The 26,428-nt window shown below is 37.1% G+C and overlaps 1 protein-coding gene across 4 annotated transcripts in view; it reads left to right on the top strand.

Moving 5' to 3' along the window:
- Positions 1 to 25,223, top strand: part of LOC124884666 (neprilysin-like) — a 59,386-nt gene extending 34,163 nt beyond the window's left edge. For all 4 annotated transcript variants that reach the window (XM_047392715.1, XM_047392714.1, XM_047392716.1 and 1 more), the window contains 19 exons: positions 6,135 to 6,215; positions 6,524 to 6,619; positions 6,719 to 6,837; positions 7,777 to 7,845; positions 8,249 to 8,383; positions 12,386 to 12,487; positions 12,577 to 12,713; positions 12,905 to 12,998; positions 14,659 to 14,787; positions 16,809 to 16,907; positions 17,001 to 17,078; positions 17,294 to 17,397; positions 17,760 to 17,818; positions 17,901 to 18,020; positions 18,557 to 18,690; positions 19,051 to 19,116; positions 22,980 to 23,075; positions 23,926 to 24,002; positions 24,138 to 25,223. In XM_047392715.1, the coding sequence (XP_047248671.1) occupies positions 6,135 to 6,215; positions 6,524 to 6,619; positions 6,719 to 6,837; positions 7,777 to 7,845; positions 8,249 to 8,383; positions 12,386 to 12,487; positions 12,577 to 12,713; positions 12,905 to 12,998; positions 14,659 to 14,787; positions 16,809 to 16,907; positions 17,001 to 17,078; positions 17,294 to 17,397; positions 17,760 to 17,818; positions 17,901 to 18,020; positions 18,557 to 18,690; positions 19,051 to 19,116; positions 22,980 to 23,075; positions 23,926 to 24,002; positions 24,138 to 24,237 (1,895 nt within the window). In that variant the 3' untranslated portion in view covers positions 24,238 to 25,223. The remainder of the gene's footprint in view (positions 1 to 6,134; positions 6,216 to 6,523; positions 6,620 to 6,718; positions 6,838 to 7,776; positions 7,846 to 8,248; positions 8,384 to 12,385; positions 12,488 to 12,576; positions 12,714 to 12,904; positions 12,999 to 14,658; positions 14,788 to 16,808; positions 16,908 to 17,000; positions 17,079 to 17,293; positions 17,398 to 17,759; positions 17,819 to 17,900; positions 18,021 to 18,556; positions 18,691 to 19,050; positions 19,117 to 22,979; positions 23,076 to 23,925; positions 24,003 to 24,137) is intronic.
- The last annotated feature ends 1,205 nt before the right edge of the window (positions 25,224 to 26,428 follow it).

Genomic DNA, 26,428 nt, shown 5'->3' with positions numbered 1-26,428 from the left:
TGAGCAACAGTCCAGTGCTGCTTCTCTGTAGCCCAGGTCAGGCGCTTCTGCCGCAGTTTCTGGTTCAAAGTGGCTTGACCTGGGGAATGCGGCACCTGTAGCCCATTTCCTGCACACGCCTGTACACGGTGGCTCTGGATGTTTCTACTCCAGACTCAGTCCACTGCTTCCGCAGGTCCCCCAAGGTCTGGAATCGGCCCTCCCTTCTCCACAATCTTCCTTAGGGTCCGGTCACCTCTTCTCGTTGTGCAGAGGTTTTCTGCCACACTTTTTCCTTCCCACAGACTTCCCATTGAGGTGCCTTGATACAGCACTCTGGGAACAGCCTATTCGTTCAGAAATTTCTTTCTGTGTCTACCCTCTTGCTTGAGGGTGTCAATAGTGGCCTTCTGGACAGCAGTCAGGTCGGCAGTCTTACCCATGATTGGGGGTTTGAGTGATGAACCAGGCTGGGAGTTTTAAAGGCCTCAGGAATCTTTTGCAGGTGTTTAGAGTTAACTCGTTGATTCAGATGATTAGGTTCATAGCTCGTTTAGAGACCCTTTTAATGATATGCTAATTTTGTGAGATAGGAATTTTGGGTTTTCTTGAGCTGTATGCCAAAATCATCCGTATTAAGACAATAAAAGACCTGAAATATTTCAGTTAGTGTGCAATGAATCTAAAATATATGAATGTTAAATTTTCATCATGACATTATGGAAAATAATTGACTTTATCACAATATGCTAATATTTTGAGAAGGACCTGTATATTGACCCTGTGGAACTCCCGACGGACAGTTCTGGTGGAAACAGGAGAGTTGAGGTGCACATTTAATTCTGCCGTGATTTGGTCAACCGTGGTTTTATGTTTTTTGGATACAATCCGGGTTAGCACCCGAACATCCCTTTCAGACAGCTTCTTCTTGCGTCCACAGTTAATCCTGTTGGATGTGGTTCATCCTTCTTGGTGGTATGCTGACATTACCCTGGATACCGTGGCTCTTGATACATCACAAAGACTTGCTGTCTTGGTCACAGATGCGCCAGCAAGACGTGCACCAACAATTTGTCCCCTTTGGAACTCTGGTATGTCACCCATAATGTTGTGTGCATTTCAATATTTTGAGCAAAACTGTGCTCTTACCCTGCTAATTGAACCTTCACACTCTGCTCTTACTGGTGCAATGTGCAATCAATGAAGACTGGCTACCAGGCTGGTCCAATTTAGCCTTGAAACCTCCCACACTAAAATGACAGGTGTTTCAGTTTCATTGTCCAACCCCTGTAGTGTTCAGCTTTGCTCTGTTTCTTTCCATCTCTCCATCACAAGGGGCGGGGCCTAAAGCACTTAGTTAGATGTAGAATAGGAAAGTTATGGCTGCTACTTGCAGGAGAGTGAGTGCAGTCATCACAACACTGGAAGCATTTAAAAAACGAGTCAGAGTTTCTGTCATCCTGAGTCCTGTAATGTAACGTGGTGGCTACTTGAAATGAACAGTCAGCCTTGGCTGTATGTTACTTGTTCTGCCAGACGGGCCTGCAGGAGTGCTGAGTGCAGGTGGAAGAAGGACAAGTATCAGGTGTCATTTGACATGTTGAAAGATAGTTGGCATATTAATCAGACCACTGTGAAACTGGAAAAACAAATATTTTCTCAGAAAGAATTTCATCACATTTGTCACAAGCCACATGTTCTTTTTAACACTATAAACTCCATCCTTTATGTGCCTCAGTCTGTCAGCTTGGAAGCTTTATTTCACTTTCTTAACACAACCCCTCCATTTCAGCCCCTTGTTTTGCTGCTTTTCAACACTTTGTGACTGTGTCAGTTCTGAAGGAGCTTATAGATCAGGAAAATATTTCTGGTTTTCCCAGTGATCCTATCCCCTCTTGCCTTTTCAAAGATGTTTTCTATAGCATAGGACCTTCTGTCCTGGCTGTTGTCAATAGCAAGTGAGGTCCCTGGTGCTTTAAAACATGCTGTTGTGCAACCTTTGGTTATAATAACAGGTCCTGATAAATCAATTTGTGTCAAATTTTAGGCCAGGTTTCAAACTCCCCTTTTAAAAAATACTGGATAAAGTTATTTTTACACAATTTCATTTTTAGAGAGAAATTGTATTCCTGAGGTGTTTCAATCAGGTTTATCAAGCTTCACAGCACAGAATCTGCTCTTTGAAGGGTTTAAAACACTATCTTTAGCTACTGATGCTGGTAATTAGGTTGTTCTTTTGCTTGTAGACCTTAAAGCTGCCTTTGACACAGTGGATCATGGCATTTTAATTTCTTGTCTTCTTCATTGTGCTGGTATTAAAGGGTGCAGCCTTGGAGTGGTTTCAGTCTTACTTGACAGAGCTTTTTGCGTCAGCTTAGATAAGTTTGTGTCGTGTACAGTGTCTTTTGGCCGTGGGGTGCCTAAGGGGTCCATACTAGCACCCCTATTTTCTCTGTATCTTCTGCTTTTGGGTTCCATTCTGAGGAAATCTGGAATTTCTTTTTATTGTTATGCTGATAGTTGTCAAGTCTATAATCCTTTGGGGAAAAAAAAGCCATTATGCTCACTCTGTTCATTCTTTGTTGAAATTTCTGAATGGCATCAAAGCTTGGATGGCCCTGAATTTTTATGAGCTTCATTGATTAAAAACACTGAGGTCATATTCCACCTAAGCAGCCCTTGTGACACCCCCCATGTGAACTCTGGCTCTTTGACTACATATGTGAAATCTACTGCCAGCATGTTGGGGGTTTATAATTTTTTTTTTATTATTCTCTTTTTAAATGTCGTAATGGCCTTGCCCCACCTTATCTTTCGGACTTGCTTCACCCGTACTCTCCTTCACGGACTCTAAAGTCAGCTGATCAGCTGCTCTTGTCTGTTCCAAATATAAGGCTAAAGCTCAGTGATGATCGGGCTTTTGCGGTTGTGGGTCCCAAGTTATGGGCTTCTTCATTACCTCCTTTTCGTGGACTCATCTTTTTCCTTGACGTTCAACACAGCACGAGTTTTTGGTTCTTTTGCAAAAATTGTTGTGCCTTATATTGTTTTATCCGTTTTAACTTTACTGTTTGTACTTATTCTCTTAATGGTAGCGCTTAGGTCAACCATTTGTTTTTAAATGTGATTTATAAATAAATAGGATTGGAATCTATTACAACGGTGTTTATGACTCCCACTTGCAGCGTGGTTTCTAAATGTCAGATTTTAGACATGCCCAAAATATGCTGGTGACATTAGTGCATTACATTGTGGAGATGAGACGAGTACTGTGGTCCCGTGTTGAAATTCAGAATACAACAGATGGTGGGGTGCGTAGTAAAAGACGGTTTTAAATTATGTAAAGCTTTAGTTCTGTTATGGTTGTGGAATATATGCATGTTGGTTTTTATACAAATTAGTTAGGAATTACGTTTTTTTTTTATTCACCTGTGGTTTATTCATCATTATGTAGCCTTCTGCTTAAGAAATGGCAGTTCTTAAGGGAAATGTTAATTCTGTGTAAGCCAAACTATACAACTTTGCACATGAGAACTCTAGTGGTCCTATTGTCCTTTCTTTCAGCTAAGCAGGTTTCCACCAAAGCAGTGATCATTCATTTTGGTTGTCAGCTGGAAACACTGGCCCGAGGCAGATGTAACAAGCATCTTTATGCCAACAGCGGGTGCTTAGGAGGCAATGAACTGAGGCAATAAAATCAACCACTGGTGTTTCCGCTTGTTTTCAAACAGCTTTTTACTGTCACATCTGTGGAGCTGTGTCTCCCAGGAGAAGGTACCCCCTTCTTTCATTAAAGTACCAGTAGTGCACTGACTACAAATGACTTGTTTAAAAAGAGTTTCATTTTTCAATAGATAAATGTGGTACTGTAATCATTTCTTGACCAGCTGTTTTTTAGTTGGGGCAGCGTATACTTTTGTCAATGTGCCCCGTGCCTGTCCATTGCAAGTTTACTTATTAAAAGGGAATTGTACAATTATTCATTCCCTTAATCTATTTCAAGTTTTACCAGTGTCTTTTTTTGGAATGTTATGTGATGAATGAGCACCAAGTAGCTCATAATTATGAAGGTAAAGGCAAATATGTTTTTCCACCATTTTAATACAAATAAAAGTCAGAAACGTGTAGAATGACTTAGTATCCTGCCTCCTTTGTACACTATAACTACCTTTTTGCTACAGTAAAAGCAGGAAGTCTTTTGGGGTATGTCTCTACCAGCTTTTAACATCTAGAGACTAAAATCTTTGCCATTCATCTTTGCAAAATGACTTGAGCTCAGTCAGATATGAAGGAGTGCCTCTGAACAGCAATTTTCAAGTCTTGACATGGATTCTCAAATGGATTTAGGTCGGTAGCTCTGCCTGTATGGTGAAAGTCATTCTCATGCTGGAGGGTGAACTTCTGCCTCATGTGTTTTTTACCCACTACCAAGTATTTTTTGTTATTGCTGTTTTGCTTCATCCACCTTTCCATCAACTCTGACCTGCTCCCCTGTCCTTGCTGAATGAAAGCATTGCCATAGCCTAAAGCTGCCACCAGAATACTTTGCCGTGGCTGTGGTGTGTTCAGGGTGATAGGGCAGCATTAATTTTCACAAATTGTCTTTCATGAAAGTCAATAAGTTTGTCTATTCTGAGCGAAGTTCTTTCTTCCTCATGTTTGTTGTGTACTCTACATGACTGAGGGCAAAATGCAAGTATGCTTATTCCCAGTAATGTCTTTATTTGCCACTCTTCAATAAAAGACAAATTTGTTCAAGTGCAGGACTATTGGTTGTATCCCACCTGAGCGGTGGATCACTGCAGCTCCTCCAGAGTTATCTTGGGCCTCTTGGCTGCCTCTCTGATTATAGGTCTCCTTGCCTGGTCAGTTTAGATGGATGGCCACATCTTGGTTGGTTCGCAGTTGTGCAATACTCTCAAATATTGCTTTATAAGCACACCCTGACCTATCTGCGGTATTCCTTGGTCCTCATGATGCCGTTTGTCAGCAGTCTTGTGTACAAAAAACCACTAGGTTCTTCTCAAACAGCTGTATTTATACTGAAATTACTTTACTTACAGGTAGACTCTGTCTGCTAATTAGGTAACTTCAGAACGCCATGAGTTCTACCTATACATTGGAAAAAAGGAGGCTGCAAACGTATACATTTTTGTGTAAAATTTGTTATTTGTTTTGATTGTAACAGGAATAAAATGTGAAACACTTGAAGATTCATACACCTTTGCAGGGCATGGTAGTTGGAGCTTTTTATTTTAGGTGAATGACATCCACCTCCAGGTACAGTATGAAAACCCGACACAAACATTAAGTGCAGCTTAGGCTTTTGAAAACAAAGTGGAGGTAGCTTATTTCACCCTTTTGGATCCAGAGATAAAGACGGATTGAGAATTCCTGGAGGATTAGCAGTACCAGACAGGGTTTGTGAGGGGACCTGGCTGATGAAAGGAAGCAAAAAACTGAGTTTAGTTACCTGATGGCAGTCACACTGAAAGGGCTTTTCAGGTGACAGGTATATGTTCAGGATGAGTGTGAATATTTCTTTTGCTCACTCCCCTTAACCACTGAAAACATAGCATTGTTTATAGTTTTTAAGTTTTTCAAAGGCAGAAAGGCTACTTGGATTCATAAAACTATTGGTGTTTGTAACAGGAAGGTGAAAATTTAAGCATTGTTTTTGTAGAAACCTGTACTGTTTTTGTATTCGTCAGTTAGAATCTTCAAAGTAGCTTCCATCTGCAAACAACAGTTAGCATTGCCTTTTACCTCAATTTCCAACAGCATATTTAAAAAAAATGGGATAGAGAAGCTCAACTTGAAAGGTTTTTCACTTTTTTTTTCTTAAAAAGGAATCGGGTTTTCTTTGTCCTCCATTAAAAAAATATGTATTGTCTGTTTTTTCAACAACTCCAATCTGTTGCAAAGTTACTGCAACAACTAGTTATCGGGTCTCTTAGTGACACAGGGCTAAATTGGTAATGTAAGCATCATCATTTTATTTGAACCCTCATACATAAAAACAGTTCAACATCCTTCCTGCAGGTATCCTTGTGTTTGTTTTGTCCCTCTAAATTTCATCAGGTGCGCTGATTCCACCTTTTTATCTTTGAGCTTCTTTTTCCTTTAAGTGTGCTTTTGTTTGTGCTTATATGCAGGTGTCCTTGAAGAGACAGTGGAGGGGGAGGCTGCTGCTCTTACCAAGGCTAAGACACTTTACAAGTCCTGCACAAATGAGAGTGAGTCAGTAGACATAAATGTTAAGTCTACTCAGTTTTAAATCAGATATTTTATATTGGTGTCTTTCATGCTGCTTTTGAAGGATGTGTCTCATTCAGTTGTTGTATTCTCAAGCAATTATTTTATATCCATTTTTAAGAGAGAATTAAAATACTTTAAGATGTGATTTCATTTAGAAGGAAAGAGCATAAAACAGAGTAAATCCTAATTATGTATGTTCTGATGTACTTTTTTCAGTTCATGTAAGATTATTGCATACAAACTAATCCTAAATTTCTTTTTGGCTTTCTTCAATGCTCGCTTGAAGCTTTAATTGAGCTAAGAGGAGGAGGTCCTTTGCTCGACATGCTGCCAGATGTCTTTGAGTGGCCCATGGCTGTGGACAACTGGGAGGATGACTATGGTATTGCATTTTTTCCACTCCTCTGTGCCATTGTACTATAAATCACTTATGGCATTTATTCCTTCATATCTCCTCCTTCCTCCAATCTTATTTCTTCAGGGAAAACCTGGAGGTTAGAGGATGTCATTGCCAGGTTAAATGAGAAATATGGAACTCAACTCTTGGTTAACTTTTTCGTTGGCACCGACGACAGAGACTCAAATTCATATATCATTCATGTAGGTATAAAATGTGTGGCTGTAAAATCTCTACTGGTGCATCTCAGTAAATTAGAATATAGTCTAGGTTAATTAATTTCAGTAATTTAATCCAAAAGTGAGACTACATTGTTTTTATATTTTTTTTGTCAGCTGACAAAACCCCAAAATTCTGTTTCTCAGAAGGTTTGTATATTACATAAGACCACTACTAATAAAAAAAGAATTTGGACTCTGAAAAAGTATGTAATGCACTGTACAACAAATGCATTGAATACTTCTTTAATCTCTTTCTGTATGGATTACTGTATTAGTGTGCCGTAGCATGTAGGCAGTCAGCCTGTGACACTTCTGATGTGTGAACAAACATTGCTTCTTTTGGAAATGTTTGCAGCCGGGTTCAAGTTGGCTTAACACAAGGAATGTGACAGCTGTAGCCCATTTCCTAAATACATCTGTGTGTTCATTCTTGAAGCACCAAATTCAGCCACAGTCCACATCTTGTGAAACTCACCCAAACTCTTAAAGGGCTTTGCTTGACAATCTTTAAGGCTGTGATCGTTCTTGCTGGTTGTGTGCATTTTTCTGCCACATGTTTTCCTTTCACTGAACTTTCCATATACTTCCAAATAACCTTGAGCAAATGCCTTTTTTTTCTCGACTAATTTTTATGTAATCTGAGAACAGCAGGACCTCTGGCTGTCTGTTAGCTGTTACCCACATTCAAAACTAATATAAATAAACTCTTGACATGTTAGTAGTGGAAAAAAAAAATCTATATATATTTTATAGATGGATGGATGAATAGATGGATATCTTATCACTATAAGATCAGTGTTTGAATTGAATTACTGAAATAAATTTACTCTTTTATTATCTAATGTTTAGAGATGCACCTAGGTTCTGTACTTGGCAACCTGAATATGTTATTGACACTTTTTGCCTTGCATCGTTTGCCAGTTTGACCAGCAAACAAGCCTTGGCCTCTTGTCCCGAGATTACTACACCTGTGATGGGCCCTATGCAGAGGTGCGCTGAAAGGTTCAATACTTGTGTTTAACATGCAACCAAAGCAGTTTTAAATGTTCATTTGGCCTACTGCAAGCTTATTCTGTTTTAGTATTGCTTAACATGAAAAGCGAGCATTTTATGAAGCATCAACTTGATGTTTTTTGTACATTTTAAATGCTCTGGTAACAAAGTTAGCATTTGATTATTGGAAGAAAAATAAAAAGCGCCTTTCAGCAGTAAGTTAAGAGAAAGTTAAAAATAATAAAACAAAATTGTTTTCCAAGGCAGAGCAGAACTGTTGGTTGATATGCAATAAGCAGCTATAGAACATATTTGTAACTGTAGTTACACTTGGTCTTTGCATTGGTGAGAGGAGACACCTTTGGTTTTTTAAAAAAATATTAATGAATGTGTTTTCCAGGCATGTCGAGCTTATGAGCAGTTCATGATTGACCTGGCTAAGCTCATCCGCACTGACCGGGGACTGGAAATCAATGAAACCCACATAAGGGAAGAGGTGACACGAGTTGTGGACTTGGAGAGAGCTATTGCGAATGTGAGCATATATTTATTCTTTCTGAGATCATCTTATATTTACTTCGAGTCAGTACCTCATATTAATTATCTCTAGCTCAAAATCAATAATACTTGGATTGTTCAAACCTAAACTGGACGATTCTACACTGAATTAATTAAGGATTATGAAAAAAGAAAACTGTGAGAACTAATAATTGATTTAATGAACGGTTAGTTTGATTATTAAACACACTGCATTTAATAAGAAGTAAAAATAATTAAAAACATAATTTCTAGTGCTACAGAGGGAAAATGAAAGTAAAAAAAAAAAAACATTTACAATCTTATCTAAGGAGATTTAAATGTTAATGTTCCATTAAAAAATAACTGTTCTCTCAGGAGTTTAAAAAAATTGGTAAATGAAAGTGATACTGAAGCAGTGCAGGACTTGGGGGTGTTTAACTGAAGCAGAGATAATTTAAGCAGTGTGGTGGTGTTGAAATGTAGGGAAATATAAATAATATATGCAATGACAGTAAATATTGGTTATCAGCCATAACAGCAATATTAATATTGGATATCAAAATCAGCCCAAATTTTAATATCAGTGCATCCCTGTTGCATCTAAATCTGGCTCTTCTTGGTTCAAACTCTCCTCTTATTGGCTCGGGTTAGCTAGAGCATTTGGGGGGGAGGAGGAGTCGGGAAGGCCTAATCAGCCAAATAGAGGCAAACCTCATGACATAGGTTATGTTAGACAGTCAATATTAATGGCTTAAGTTTCCAACATGTAATTATTCTTTTGAGTAAAAATACAGGTTAACATTTCAGAGCTTTGCACATTAATCATGGAATATTTTGAAAATGTTTTTATATTTCTGATTTAGCAAAATAAAATTCATTGTTATAAGAGAGAGTTTGACATATTAACAGACATACAGGAAAGACTCTTAAATAGTCCAGGATCATAAAAACATTTATATTTAAGATTCAGACACCATGTTGCTGTGACAATATTTAAAAGGTCTGACGAGGATATTTTAAAAAGACTTGGTTAAGCGAATACACCCAGCCTATAGTAATGCACAAACTGCTTGTTTGACAGCTTCACTTCAGTGTTTTCAGCACAAAACATGGCTCACTTATGAGTAGCTAGTGCCCCTGCAGTTACTAGCTCCAGGGGAGAAGGGAGCTGCTATGACTGTCATGTAATACAAGATGTGCCCCATTTACGTTATAGATCAAGAAATGCATATTTAGACACAGAAAATGTCTTAAGCTGTTCAGAAATTTAACTACAGTTAAAGATTTAAGGAATGTTAAAGAAAAGTAACAAGCTGGGCAGCAGAAAGCAGATGCTAAACGGGCATACCCTTGCAATGTACCTTGTGATATATACCTAGTTCTATACAAGGCATTTCACAAGGCATGTCTTTACTGCAACAAAAAATTAAAAGGGTCCATTCAAGATCACTCAAGGCACTCTGTCTTTTTACTACTGCCACTGGACCAGTGGGGGACTCAAAAGGGAAAAATGTTAAAATGTTTAAATTAATGTTGAACCTTTTGAATATAAACTTTTAGAACCTGCACTGGCTGCAGCTCTGGGGCGCTCTGGCCTAATATTTTCACATCACGCTTAAGCCATAAAACATCTAGCATCTGATATTTTTTCTTTTTCTTTACCCTAACACTCTGGGTCCTTTGGGAAATTGAGAAATGGACACTCTTTTTAGTGGCAATGCAGACTTTAGGTTCTGGCTTGCTTTACCTCCTCTGTTGAGACAGAATCTTGTCTTGGTCTTTGTAAGCCATGCATATTTTTGTCACATAATTGTAACCCAAATTTCTCTCTTTTCATTAAATATGCAGCAAAAATCTCATGTATAATTAAGCCCTTGTTTTGAAACTGACATTGTATTGTAAGTAGCATTTTCTGACTATCTCCACCCAAATAAATTCAGAAAAATGGTAAACAATTAAATCTTTTTACAATTATTTAATTTTGAATGAATCCAAATCCCATTAGTTTATCACTCTCAAGATTTCAGAGTGCATCGCAATAAATGCAATTTATTTTTGACACGTAACTCAGGATCCTGCAGTTGGTGCTACACAGAATGTTAGCAGGAAACATCAAACTGCGGCGGCTTTATTCCTTTTGTCGCATGAACCGTAATCCAGACTGGAGGCCATTCATTTTATTTCTTCCTCATTATTTTTCAACTATTATTTATCTAAGAACTGCTTTTTACTCATTGTTGATTATTGCTAGAAACACAATATTTCTGTAAAATGATTCACACAATTGCAATTTTCTCAATTTCTTCATGAGCAATAATTCTTGATTTTATTGCTATGGATGTTTGCAGTTTCAGGGAGTATTGTCAGGGGAGTGAGACGGATAGATGGTGTGACTTCCACGCTTTTATCTCTTTCCCAAGCTTGCTATAAAAAGCATAGTATCCATATGTTCTTCAAACTGAAATATTCATTGATAATTTTGCTTCCTAAAGGTACTAAAATTTTCAAAAAACTACAGTTCTAGCTCTAATTAGTTATATTAAAAACCAGTACTGCCATTCCTTAGTCAAAATGGCGTCCTGGTTAGTCAAAGTTAAAACATATAAACATATCCAAAATGTCATTCCTGATATAAAGATGTCTAAAGGTCCACACTAAGAAACCTTGAAAACCCTTAAGGATCTTGTTAAGCAACCCTGAGCTTATTCTGAGGCAAAACTGATATCCAGTAAACATTTAAATACCTGAATGATGTTCCTTAAAACTTGTTTTTTTATTTGTGTATTTATCTTGTATTTGTATATCCACATTGATATTCTATGACTTAGAGTTTTCTGTGGTAAAAACAATTTCAAATTTCCAAAATGTTGGTTCTATCTACAATGTAGGTTTCACTAATTATCTATGTTTTGTGTTAAATATTACAGTAATTTATTTGGCTTAAAAACCTTTTCAAAGTTTTATAGCTGCTTGGTACTGATAGATTGTGTCACTAGGGTCACTTACTAGGGTTGAGAAATTCCTTTTATTCATTATATAAATACTGGATATTCTTTGTAATTTTAACAACTGAAGTGTTTTTGGATGATTCTGGTTACTCTAATATTCAACAGCAAATGTTTTTCACTTTTGAATATCTAAAAATAAATGTTGCCCATGGCATTGTAGATATAGGTCAAAATGAACTGTCAGAAACCCACAGTATTCAATATAGATAGCATATACTGAGCTGAAAGATCATATGGCTAAGTTAATGTGTTTTAAATTATTTGATCATTTGGCTTGCCGTCTTCCCTGTGACTTGCTGGTGTTTGCACTGTTTGGATATAGACTGTTTCTACACAGCACCCGTTACTATTAGTAGTAATAGGGAGAATGATTACCATGAGCTCACATTGGTGTTTGTGTAAGCAGCAGTTGTGTTGCAGCCATTTGTTAGAGCTTTTCTTGTCAGCAACTCTGCTGTATCTTGCTGCTAAAACTGTATGGGCACATTTACCTATTTAGTATTTTAAAGCCATTACAGATTATATTTATTAGGCATTTATAGGGCCTCCATCATTTTGCACTTTAGGCTACCGCCTGCTTTTGCCTGAGTACAATGACCCTGGAAATTAAGGTGCCCTTCTGTTTTAATTTGATGGACCTTTGAAGTAATTCATGTGAACAGCAAAATTATTACAGTATATTAACATAGTTAGAAAATCCCAGAGTACAAAAAGCTTCTCCACATATAAACATAACCTCTTTCTGAAACAAGCTTGTTAACCAGTGTTAGTCTAATGCGTTCCAGGAAATCAAGAGGTTTGTACCCCTGTTTTGTCATTCAGGGCTGCTTGTATCACTATCATGCTTTGCTTCCTCTACACTCTGCTGCAGTTAAACCATTCAAGCTCTGACATTTACAGTCCTGAGGCCTCCTGGGCTGCTAAACATGCTTGATGCTTCTGGAGCTGTACTGAAAGTGTACACGTTTTTAAATTCCAGTCTTTCTCATGTTTTCTTTTTTCGTTCCCAGGCCACTGACACACCAGAGGATCGGAACAACCCGGTGTTGCTTTACAACGAGATGGAATTGAGGGAGCTGAACAATAACTTCACACTTGAAATTGACTCGCAGGTAGAACTAAAATCATTGCTCGTCAGCATTGCTATTATAGAAATTTCAAAATATCTATTTAATTTTGTGTACTTTGGTTTAACCTGAAGGCGTTCAACTGGAGTTACTTCACAGCTAAGATTATGGACACAGTCAATATTAGCATTCCTGAAACAGAGAAAATCATCCTCTACTCCCCCAATTATTACAGAAGACTCAACTTTGTACTAGCCAAATACACTAAAAGGTATGTAGTGTTATACAAATCCGAAAGGGCTATTGTTTTCCAGAGCCATTGCTTTTCTTTGCAGTAATTGTGTGTGTTCGTGTCACAGTTGGAGTCCAGGGATCCAGTCAGAAAACTCTGACATGATCATGCAATGATCTAACAGCAATGTGTGACCAATCTCCTTGACCTTGCTGTGTTTCCTATTACAGGGATCTTCAAAACTACATGGTTTGGCGGTTTGTTATGAACATGGTAGTGGGGCTGAGCCGAGCTTATAGAGACACCAGGAAAGCCTTCCGCAAGGTACACAGTCAGCACCCTGACATTTTGACTTGGTAAAATACATTCATGCAGGTCTTGTAATGTAATAATACCAACATCCAAAGATAAAATTTTAAATGGAAAGTTATTGTACTTTGTGGTTAAAACTGACTTGTAATTATGAAAAACAAGGTACAAAGGAGTTTTATACTTGTTAAAAATAATAAAACACAGAAGACTCAGAAATGTCAGTATTAAATTAGACAACCTTTTTCATTATTAGTTTTTAATATATTGATCTGTCTTAGCATTAAAGTTTTATTAATAAAGCCGTCTTATATTCTCTGATATTAAGTCCAATATTTGGGACAATTCTGATTGAACTGAAAAGCTAATGATAGTACAGCATCATACCTTTATTAAAACCTGCCAACAGCTTCTCATTTAAGTCTAAACCAAATACTAATAAATTAAAAAATGTTAGACTTGCATAAAAAGCTGGAAAATACTTTCTCAGTAGTTTCTCACAATTTAGTATCTTCCAAAGGTTTTCATGCCCTGAGGACTTTCTCACACTTTGTGACATTACAAAACAAACCTGAATGTTTTTTACTGGGATTTTTTGTAACAGACTAACACCAAATGGTGTATAATTGTGAAGTGTAAGAAAAAAATGATACATGACTTTTAACGTTGTTTAGAGATAAAAATCTGAAAGCTGTGCATTTAGTATTGAGGTCACTTTACCCTGACACACACACAAAAAAAAAAAATCCAGTGCAACCAACAGCCTTCAGAAGCCACCTAATTGTGTAAAACATCAGTCAGTAAAGTGCCAAGAAGCCCATGGTAACTCTGGAGCATCTGCAAAAATTCACTGACTCAGGCAGGAGAATCTGTTGACAGGACTGATGTTGCTCATGAGCTCCACAAACCTGGACTTTATAGGCCCAGTCTGCAGATTGCCACATCCCATGTAGGGGGCACAGCAATTCTGCTCTGGCCAGATTATACAAAACATTGTGGTAGAAAACTAACACAACACTTCACTCTAAAAACACCATTTCATGGGGAAACGTGGTGGCAGCATCCTGCTGTAAAGATGCCTTAGCAGGAAACGGGAGGCTGGTTAAAGTGGATGGAAAAATGAACAGATGACATTAAGTAAGTACAAGGGCAGTCATAGAATAAAACCTACAAGAGGTTGACAAAGACCTCCCAGCAGGACAATGACCCCAATCTTTCTGCCCGAGTAAAAGTGGAAAGTTTAATATCTGCTGTCTGAAAATCCAGTCCGTCATGGCCAGATTTGCTGCAACTTTTTAGATGTGCATCTGTTTCAACACACCTAAATCAAATAATTAGATCATTAGCAGGATCATTGCATTCTATGAGATTATTCGTTATTTTCCGGCTACTTCAGTTATGCTCTACTTTGTGTTCACATATCACATAAAATCCCATTAAATACTTTCAAGCTTGAAGTTGTAAAATAACAATGTAAAGGTTTTGTGGATATGAATAAGTTTGGAAGACACTGCACTTACCTTTACTATTTTTGTAAACTTTGTTCCAAAGCCCATCATTTCTCTTTTGCTATACTTTTTAAAATAAAAATCTTAATTGGAAGGTTTCCTTTTAGCATGAATAAAGTATTGCCACAAAATCTATCCTGCATTTACAATCATTCTGCATCTCGTAGGCTCTGTCTGGTACAACATCAGAGGTTGCTGTGTGGCGACAGTGTGCACTGTATGTCAACAACAACATGGACAACGCTGTGGGGCGGCTCTATGTGCAGGAGGCTTTCTCTGAAAAGAGCAAAGAGCTTGTAAGTAGAGGCTGAGTTGGACCTTTTGATTATAAGATCAGAATAGTTCTATCAAACCGCTTTCTTTTACATTGACAATCTGAACTGATTATACAAAAATAGTGGGTGTTTATGTATTTGTATATAGAATGAGAGCCTTTTAAAGACATCTGCCAATTTGTTACCTGTCTCTTGTCTGTGCCTCAGTGCTTTCTTGCTTGCTTGCATCCATTGAAAGCTGCTGAACAAGGTGTCCTCGTTATCATGCTAACACTTCCCACACTAAAGCTTAGCTGCTTGCCTCTGTATGTGTGTATGAACATAAACTTTGCCTCATTACTGTGTTTTGTGTATAAGTGACGTTATCGTAACTTTTGAGCGTCTCGGAAACCATAAAGATGTTTGCCTATTCAGACAGATCCATTTTCTCCCGTGGTGTGCGTGGCTGCGTGTGTTTGGTTAAGTGAGAATGACACACAGCTGCTTTGAGCATCCAGCTACATATCTGCTTATCTGCAGATCAACTGAACTGATCTCGTTGCACATACCAATTCAGTGCCCAGTAGTCAGCTGCTGAGGAGCATTCAGTGTACCAGCACAATAACTGAATAAAGCACTGCAAGCCTACAGGCAGCATTTTACCTGTTTAGTTCTGGTTTGGGTCAGCCATGTGCATATCTGATATGAATAAAACCAAGTGGAAGCTTTCGCTGTAAAACAGAGCTGAACTCAGTGTTGGTTTATTGTGAAATTTGAACAAGCTACATGCATCCACACAATATGATCTCCCAAAGGCTTTTCTGAAAAACCTCTGTGTGGTCGCTGCCCGTTTGCGGCAAACCTCAACTTTTTTAAGAGGTTGTGCAATGAGCTGATGTGACGAGACATTGCTGTCTCTTGCTCTGAGTAGCTTTCAGTTCATTTATTTCTTTGCGTGCAGTAATGTATTTAAACATTTGGAAACTCCTGGGGGTAATGCTATAAAAAGGGTAAACTTGTGCCATAGCTTCCAGGAAACAAATGGGGGAAAAAAAACGTTATTGATGCTGATTTTGTTGTACTGGTGTAACAACACACATAACTTGTAATGCTGGTTAAAAAGAGGTTTAATGGCAACATCAATTACCAACATATTAGTTTTATCTTTTTGTAAAAACTTTTTTAAGTCTTGTTGCAAGATCCTAGCCTATGCTTTTATAATTAGCATTATTTAGCTAATTTGGTGTTTGGGTCCAGAATAGTTAATTTCCAGGTCCCTTCTGGAGTCAGTTAGTTAAACTGACTACTATTCAGGGCTATTGGAGTGAAGAGCTATACATAAAAAAAAAAAAACAATAAAAAAAAACACGGCACACCTTTCTGATAAAAAAGGAAAAATAAAATCAAGGCCATGCACCATTTCTTTTTTCCATCTTATAATTATAGCCTAGGGGTGAGCTTGTCCAAAATGAAATTCAATTAAGCCCATTAATGTTTATGGTTGTAACACGAAAAAGTGGAAAACATTCAAGTTTACTCAACAATTTCTTTTAGTTTGGGTTACTCTAAATGCTATGTCAATAGAAATAAAAACAAATTTTCAGATTAACTTTTCATCAAATACATTGCTAGATTTTCAGTTTATAGTTTTAACACATACAATTTTAGTTCAACAGTTAATTTTTTTAATTAAGTTCTACTTTAATCATTTAATATTTAGGAAATCTTCCAATCTATGTCTGTACAGGTAGTAATATTGAAGCCATAATGTCATCAAAGCAGATGTCATTTATATCAAGTTAATTACCCTCTGTAAATTTGCCAACAAACAAATATGTAAGCTGTAATTATTCTGACATATAAATGTTATAAGACCAAATTGTAAGAAATGTTAAGAGTGTGCGACGCAGAAGTTTTATTTGTCTTATTTTTGATTTAATAATAGTTTATGAAAAAGAGCCAAACAGAAATAGATGAGCAGAAAACTTTTGGATGATGCATTTTCTTAATATATCATTGACATCATGTGACTTTTTATCTCTCTCTCTGCATTGGGAGATTAGATGAATGAGATGATTAAAGATATTCGGGAAGTTTTCATTCGTAACCTTGATGACCTCACCTGGATGGATGCAGTGACCAAAAAAGCAGCTGAAGAAAAGGTGTGAACGTCAACTGCAAGAATCCTTTATTATTCCTATTTAGTAGAACTACTGAATGAGATTTTGTCTCATTTTTTATTTCTTTTTGTCCAGGCTCGAGCTATTCGTGAACGCATTGGCTATTCTGAACACATCATGGATGACAAATATCTAAACAATGAGTACAAAGATGTGGGTATTAAGAAAGAAATGCTGTGAGTTATCCATCTTTCGCTGAATTCTTGGAGCAGAATTTGCTTTGGGGGAAGTCACATTTCTCATCTCCCAAAAACATCCCCCGTGAAGTTTTGGCTATAATGAGTTTATCTCGCTACTGTATCACAAAGTGCTGATGGGTTTCATCATTGCTAATCCTCATAATTTTTCTGGCTGTGTGTCGGTGTTAGCTGAACTACAGTGCAGAGGAGTACTTTGAAAACATCCTGCAGAATCTTGAGTATGTGCAGAAGAAACGCCTGCGGAAACTGCGAGTCAAAGTCAACAAGGAGGAGTAAGATTTCCTTTTGTGGGGGCAGTGGATTTAACAGCTTTACTCCAGATGTGTTGTAAATGAAACGGCAGCTTTTGGTATTTAAATCGCCTGTTTCAAGTGACTTCATTATGATCCTAGCAGAGTGACCTAATACAGTGTTTACCTCATTTATTCATTGTACAGTACGTTCACTTTCTCCCCCACAAACTCCCACACACATATAGAGTTCAGCTTTTAACAGCAGGGATCCGTATATTGACATTGGTATTAAACGCTGCATGTTAATTTTAATGTTTTTACTCAATTAGGGTTCTTGCTTCGCTTCAGTGCTCTTTTTATAGTGCCAGCGTTTAAATCCATTCCCACTCATTTTTCTCAAGGTGGGTAACTGGAGCTGCTGTCGTCAACGCCTTCTACTCATCCAGCAAAAACCAAATAGGTATCACTGGCAAGCATGTTCAGTCACATAAAACATGAAATCTAACACATTTTGAAGTTTAAAACGTTTGCTCTGCCTGTAGTGTTTCCTGCAGGTATTCTTCAGCCCCCTTTCTTCAGCAAAGGCCAAGCTAAATCTCTCAACTATGGTGGCATCGGTATGGTAATCGGTCATGAGATTACACATGGCTTTGATGACAACGGTATGATTTTCCACTCAGTTGTTCTCCCTTCCAGTTCAGTCTTTGAACAAACATATTTCCCACTGTAACTAGTACCACTTTAGTAAATTCCTTGGTTTCACCCTATTAAGGATCTGCCCTCGAGATGTTTTGTTTTTTCTTCTACATGCTCTTGCACTTGACTTGCACTGTCAGTTAAAGGATTTTTCACCTCTGTGATGTCACCTGAATTTTTATATGTATTAGCACATGAAAACCAATTAAAACAAATGTTACACAAATGTTCAGAGATAAATAAGTTTTAACAGTTTAATCATGAGAGTGCTGGAGTAACCAGTTTTCCTTTGACTGTTTAAGTGGAGCTCCTCCTAAATCTCATTTAGGCAACACAGTTTTAGAAGGACAAACAGTAATATTCTGCCCCAATACCTCTCACAAACTGACTAAATTTAACAAGTTTTTAGATATGTAGTATTACTTATGTAATTATTATAGCAGTATAAACAAATGCTTAATTTCCCATCCCTAACTCCTATACATCTGTTCTGTTTCTCTAGGCCGTAACTACGATGAGGATGGGGACCTAAAGGACTGGTGGACACCTAACTCCACTCAAAGATTCCTGGAGCTTTCCAAGTGCATTGTTGACCAGTACAGCAACTTTTCCTGGAGCTGTGCTAAAGGACTTAATGTATGTTCACACAATCACTGCTTCTTTTCACTCAGTTTTCTTTTTTTTTTTTTTTTTTTTTGAAACATTGTCTAAAGTTCTCAAAAACCTTAATTTCATAGAATTTACTGGAATTCCCATTACCTACGCCAACTTAATTTGTCATTTTTCAATCTTTTCTCAGCTTTAGGTTTTTTAATATTTCGTGTTGACATACAAGTACTTCTCCTTTTTATCCTTCCTTCTCTGTACAGCTCATTTGAACAATGCTGCATTTATTCCCTGGACAATGCGTTCTTATAACCCAGAAAGTGCGAAATCTGCGATTTACTGAATTGCTTTGTTTCCTTTTTGCACTCTGCTCTTCTATTTTCTCTTTAGTTGAATGGAAATAACACCCTCGGGGAGAACATAGCTGACAATGGAGGAATTCGACAGGCATACCAGGTAAAGATGTTGTTAAGCATATGTTTTGGTTTACATATGTGACCTGCTTCATTTAATTTGCTATCATTGATGAACAAAGTCTTTCAGGATGTTAACTTGTTTGTTTGGTTGTATGAAGGTCACAGCAGGCATGTTTACATGGACATCCGAATTCTGAATTCAGTCGGAATATTCTGATCAGATTCTGCTCAATTGGAATGAAATTGTAAGGGAAGGGTTATGCCGATTGTCAATCCTAATGGCATGCATGCAAACACTTATCCGGATCATGTTGTTCTGATTGTGGCAAACTGAGATGACGGCGCATGTGTGCCCCATGTCAACGTGCAGGTTTCCACCTTTATTGATAAAACTTGGAGGGATAGTAATTTCCTCCTGCTTTCTCATCCTATAACGCAGGAACAGCAGCAGCGTGTGTTGCTGAGCCTGTAGCTTAATTGTACCTGCGTTTGTTCCGCAGAAGAAGTACAACTTCTTCTCATTCTGTATGGATGCGGATGGAAACATACTAAAGCATTCTGAATCCTGACAAATTTCAAATCCGCTGCACTAGGCAGAATATAAACAAATCATCAAAGCTTTTCCTCAACAGCTTCAATCTATGGTAAGACAGGATTTCTTACACTCCAAGGTTTCCCCTCTCTTACGGACACTGTATTAAAGGTGTTGATTTTTGTGATGTCAAATGCAACAAGTTTATAAGTTGCCTATCTAATTACTGTGCCACTAGACTGCTTAAAAGGAAATATGTTCTCAGAGACTGCAACAAGGAACAAATTAGGAACGATTAGATCTAAATATTTAACCTTCTCACACTCCTCAAAAATAATGGAAATGCATTTTAAAGTTATGAACAGACTATATCCAACTAATGAATTTCTGAGGCACAGATTCAAAATAGACATGGACAATTTGGATCATGTCTTTTTCACTTGACATTTTAAAAACGTTTTGACAGGATCTACCCCAGTTTATTTGATTCTCATTTGTGAAATAAAACCTTCCAAGATGTTAAAATTGGTGTTCTTTATGACACTGACTATGGTATAAATAACACTTTATTAGCCAAGCATTATATACATAAATGTTGCTTCTTCAAAATCAGCCCAAATATCATACACTGGAAGAATGAGCTAGACCTTATTTTTTGTGAAATCTAAAAGTGCATTTAAGTTGACCTCCGTTTTGAAAACATTTGTATTTTAATGTATTACCCTGAATGTTATGCTGTATGTAACATATGCCCTGCTGAGTATTATATATGTAACATAAAGTATGCATATAATGTATACTTTGTGGTACCTATTTTGATTGTAATATGTTTGTGTTAAAGACATAACAAAAAATAATACAGGTCCTTCTGAAAATATTAGCATATTGTGATAAAGTTCATTATTTTCCATAATGTCATGATGAAAATTTAACATTCATATATTTTAGATTCATTGCACACTAACTGAAATATTTCAGGTCTTTTATTGTCTTAATACGGATGATTCTGGCATACAGCTCATGAAAACCCAAAATTCTTATCTCACAAAATTAGCATATCATTAAAAGGGTCTCTAAACGAGCTATGAACCTAATCATCTGAATCAACGAGTTAACTCTAAACACCTGCAAAAGATTCCTGAGGCCTTTAAAACTCCCAGCCTGGTTCATCACTCAAAACCCCAATCATGGGTAAGACTGCCGACCTGACTGCTGTCCAGAAGGCCACTATTGACACCCTCAAGCAAGAGGGTAAGACATAGAAAGAAATTTCTGAATGAATAGGCTGTTCCCAGAGTGCTGTATCAAGGCACTTCAGTGGGAAGTCTGTGGGAAGGAAAAAGTGTGGCAGAAAACGCTGCACAACGAGAAGAGGTGACCGGACCCTAAGGAAGATTGTGGAGAAGGGCCGATTCCAGACCTTGGGGGACCTGCGGAAGCAGTGGACTGAGTCTGGAGTAGAAACATCCAGAGCCACCGTGCACAGGCGTGTGCAGAAAATGGGCTACAGGTGCAGCATTACCCGGGTCAAGCCACTTTTGAACCAGAAACAGCGGAAGAAGTGCCTGACCTGGGCTACAGAGAAGCAGCACTGGACTGTTGCTCAGTGGTCCAAAGTACTTTTTTTGGATGAAAGCAAATTCTGCATGTCATTTGGAAATCAAGGTGCCAGAGTCTGGAGGAAGACTGGGGAGAAGGAAATGCTAAAATGCCAGAAGTCCAGTGTCAAGTACCCACAGTCAGTGATGGTCTGCTGCTGGTGTTGGTCCACTGTGTTTTATCAAGGGCAGGGTCAATGCAGCTAGCTATCAGGAGATTTTGGAGCACTTCATGCTTCCATCTGCTGAAAAGCTTTATGGAGATGAAGATTTCATTTTTCAGCACGACCTGGCACCTGCTCACAGTGCCAAAACCACTGGTAAATGGTTTACTGACCATGGTATCACTGTGCTCAATTGGCCTGCCAACTCTCCTGACCTGAACCCCATAGAGAATCTGTGGGATATTGTGAAGAGAACGTTGAGAGACTCAAGACCCAACACTCTGGATGAGCTAAAGGCCGCTATCGAAGCATCCTGGGCCTCCATAAGACCTCAGCAGTGCCACAGGCTGATTGCCTCCATGCCACGCCGCATTGAAGCAGTCATTTCTGCAAAAGGATTCCCGACCAAGTATTGAGTGCATAACTGTACATGATTATTTGAAGGTTGACGTTTTTTGTATTAAAAACACTTTTCTTTTATTGGTCGGATGAAATATGCTAATTTTGTGAGATAGGAATTTTGGGTTTTCATGAGCTGTATGCCAAAATCATCCGTATTAAGACAATAAAAGACCTGAAATATTTCAGTTAGTGTACAATGAATCTAAAATATATGAATGTTAAATTTTCATCATGACATTATGGAAAATAATGAACTTTATCACAATATGCTAATATTTTGAGAAGGACCTGTAAATAAGTTCTCCTTTGTTTGCTCTGCAGAAGAAGTACCGGTAGTTGTACGTCTTCTGCTGTTTTAGTTAAATGTGACAACTGTGCACTTGTCAAAGTGCTTCTATTCGGAAGAAAAATTGGTGCATGTAAAAGGAAGTCATGACTGGATTTTTGCGGCCATATAAACGGTGTATTTGGATTTATTTATTTCAATCCAATCGAGAAATTTTGCACATGTAAACATAGCTAATGTATCTGCTGGTTCTATGACTCTGGGTCAACAGAGTAACATTGACCAATCTTAAATCATTGCAAAATATTCCCATTTCTTTTATTGTCTATGAACAAAATGTGACCCCCGACATGATTTAAATGTTATTTAAAAATAAATTATAATTATATCTTAGCTTGTATGTAAAATACCAAAGTCATTAAAAACGTGTGAAAAAAAGTTTGATACTGGTAACATCGTTTTACTCGTGATTAGAAGTGCAAAGAGAAATTGGCTTGTGACCATTATCAGATGATTTTAAGTTGTATCTTCAAAAATGAGATCTCTTTCCTATCCATGAGTGCACCACATATAGGCGCTTCCAGAATGTAATGACAGCATTGTTAGCTAGGCAACAAAGGCTGAAATATAATTTTTCTACACTAATAACGTTTGTCAGTTTAGCTCTGTGAAGCATTAATGAATTGTTTAAAATTGAAGTCAGAAGAATTTAAAAAAAACTTTATAAAAGGAATCTGCATTTTTTTTTTGGGACAATTTTAGACCTGTCTGCATTTAATTCAGACAGCAAGAGGCACAAAAGAGCAAGACCGCAAGCAGAAAGAAATCAAGCTGTACAAAATCCAGAAATTAGCCACAATACTCTGGTGAATGCATCTATACTCTGAAAGCAAAATGTATCTAATTTTGTTTTTACTGTAGGCATACAAGAACTTTGTGAAGCACAATGGAGAGGAGCCACCGCTCCCTGGGATTGACCTCTCACATGATCAGCTCTTCTTCCTTAATTTTGCTCAGGTAATCAACCCTAAAAAAAAAAAACATAAAAAAAAACTGTTTTATTCTTTAATAAAGTTCAAAATAGTTTTTCAGTAATTTTTGCTGTCACAATTTACACTGTCTCTCAGTATAATTCACTAAAAGTTATTTGAAAGTTCTTTCTACCATTAATATGACCTGTTTTAATTGACACACTGAGTATTTTAGTAAACAAAATACATCCATATTTTTAGTACATTTAGACAGTGAGGAGAAAGTCAAATTGGGAAGCTTGTAAAATTATTGTTACAGTTCCTAGAAAATGCCAGTGATCTTTTTGTTTTTTTACGAATTTTTAATAAGTAATCTATGACTTTACTGTTGTAAATAATTTGCACTAATGGCCCATTTCTGTACGTCACTCTTGATAATGGGAAGGATGGGGAAAAAACATGTCATTCTAAAAATGCAAAAAGTGTTGTGATCTTCTCAAAAGTTTGGAAAATGGCTACATAAAAATAGGTACATATCTAAATGTACATTTATTAAAAGTCAGGGCAAGAATTAAAACATTTAATACTACTGGAATGGAAACGAAGGTGGGTGAGAAGTTCATCTTGCAACTATTCTTTGAGGAGTATGGAATGATATCTTCTAATCTCACTGCTAGAGAACTCAAGTAAATCTTTGAGAAACAAAACATGCCACTGCATTTGAAAGAAATTAAAGGATTTTTACTCATCTTTTGAAAAACAAATGCTTGTGTATGTATGTATATATGGGGCATGCTGTGTAAGGAAATTAGTTGAGTACCTGATGCATGTATAAATGAATAAATTGTACACTATAGCCAAGTATTTGTCTAATACATACTGTATGTCTCTTTAAGGTCTGGTGTGGAACACATCGACCAGAGCAAGCTGTTAATTCCATTAAAATTGATGTACACAGTCCAGGAAAATTCAGGTAATAATAAAATCAAGTGTTTCTCTGCAGAAGTTAGAATTTGTACTTCATGATTTATAAATGAGCTTTAAATTGCAGCCATCGTCTAAAACAGCAAGTCACAGTTCCTAACACCAGTCTCCTTTGTAATTTCAGGGTACTGGGCTCCCTTCAGAATTTCCCAGAATTTGCCAAAGCATTCAACTGTAACAAAAGCAGCTACATGGTCCCTGACAAAATCTGTCGTGTATGGTGATCTTAAGACCTTTGGGGTAGGTACTTTGTTCCCTGTCTCGCCCCGTACAGTACCTCTCCCCTCTGACTGCTGGAGCACTCATGGAGAACTACAAGGAAGTGGAAGCTTCCCTTTGTTTTTCACCGGATGGACCATAGCTGATGAAGGGACACAGCAGTATACACTTCATACAAGATGGCAGCAGACAGTACCCTCATGGGCAGAAGAATTACTGTCTCTTAAACTTCAATACTGTAGTTCAATAAATCAGCTCCTGCTCACTGGATACAATCCCTTTTTTTTTTCTTTCTGTCACGTTTGCTTATCATTTGAGCCTGCCAGTGTTTGTTTGTGGGTGCATATGGAAGTGTGTATCAGTCAAAATGCTTTACAAGTAGTAGGCAATAGAGTGGCGGACAGTAAAATGTGCTCAACCCACTCACACATTATTACGCCGTCTACCCACTCACATACATGCAACAGGGCCGAACCACTGTATTGTATGTGGGACTTAGCTGGAACTCTCACAAACCTCAGCTGTTTTCAGCCTTTGTGTATTCTGCAAGTGGTTATGCTCTACAATTTAGTCATCTGTTTATTTTAATTAAATTATCACACAACCAGAATTTATTTTTTCTAATAAAAAACTTATGTAATCGTCCCATATCACAAAGTTATGTTCTAAACAATATGGTGATGGCTGTTGACCGGGGTCTGCTGTTTTTGAATAGAATAAAGATTAACCAAAACTGCATTTTATTACTTTTTTCTATGACAAATGGTCATTTATAACTGAGATGACAATCTGCATATTCTAAACCTTTTTTCATAAATTGTTCTGAACCTCCTCTGTTTTTTGTGAATGTTGTCTACAATTCTTTGTATGTAATTATCACTGCCTGCTGTTGGCCAAGCTAATTGGTATGCCTTATGATTGTTAAACCACAACTGTGCATTTATGAGAACAAAAAATCTAAATATATATTAAAGAATAGTTTAACTTTTTACATTGCTTGTTTTCTTTCTTCTTAAGAAGCAAAAGAACATCTGCAACTGTCATGCCTGGTTACCTGACCGTTGTTCAGCTTAACATTGGTAACATAGCCATGACTTTGGTGGTTTTATTCAGAAGAAAAAAGTATTCTTAGCTGCATCACTGGAATCCAGTTAACAAATGCCTTTTAAATTTCAAATTTGCACTGAAATATATAATCACAGCTTGATGTGAACATAAAAAAAACTCATGTTCTGTGATGCTAGGTTAGCAAGCTAGCAATCAATTTATACAGCTAACCTTGATATGTTTGAATTTAAACAGATTTGAATGGTCATCTCTCCTTATCTCAAGATGCAGTAAAAGAATAAGGAGCTCCATGTTAGCACAATGGTGAAACATAATCATTTTAAAGTGATTTACAAATTAAAATATATTTCACACTGGTGAAAATGAACCGATTACATGAATGGTCAACCTCATTTTATCTGTGGATTGTGTGGTCAGTGGATTTCATCTTTTGTTTTCCTGGCTTGATCTTTTTGGTCAAAATGTAACTGAATCTGACTCTGGGTCCCTAAATGTGGAAAACCTGACCTTTATTTATTCATATCTATATAGATATGTATATATATATATATATCTATATAGATATATATATACACACACACATACCATGGTCACACCACTACTACTTTTTCATATCTAGTCTTTACGGTCTTAGTCATATTCGTTCAAGCTTTTGCTTTTTTAGGCACTTTTTATCTGGCTTTCCTTTTTTTCTTTATTTGTAGGACGACGGATATACCTCAGTTGCCTGTATTTAAATACTTTATAATGACGACAAATCTTATTGAGGAGCATTTTTCTTTTAAAATAAATCTTTAAAAAACATGCCAAGTCTCTATGTAACTTGTCTTATGTGGTTATTTCTGTTTTTATTTTCTAAAGCAATCTTTAAGTGATAGTTTGGATTTTATTCAAGTGAAAGTTACTTCTCAGCAATGCTTTATGTTTTAGAAGATTACAGTGAGCTCATCAGGTAGATTAATATGACCAGCCGCCACTGCCAAATTAAACTCAGAGATGCTGAAGTTTGTTACTCTCCGTTTCTACACTAATAAAAGTGTAGATAATTACTTAACATTGCATCTCATGAAGAAACAATCCCAGATTTGAACATTTTTAGTACAAGATGTAAACCCTTAAAACTAACTA

Source organism: Girardinichthys multiradiatus, chromosome 18 (genome assembly GCF_021462225.1).
Source record: "Girardinichthys multiradiatus isolate DD_20200921_A chromosome 18, DD_fGirMul_XY1, whole genome shotgun sequence".
NCBI classification, from domain to species: Eukaryota; Metazoa; Chordata; class Actinopteri; order Cyprinodontiformes; family Goodeidae; genus Girardinichthys; species Girardinichthys multiradiatus.
The sequence above is the reverse complement of the archived record's forward strand: the minus strand, read 5'-3'. Positions and strand labels throughout refer to the sequence as shown.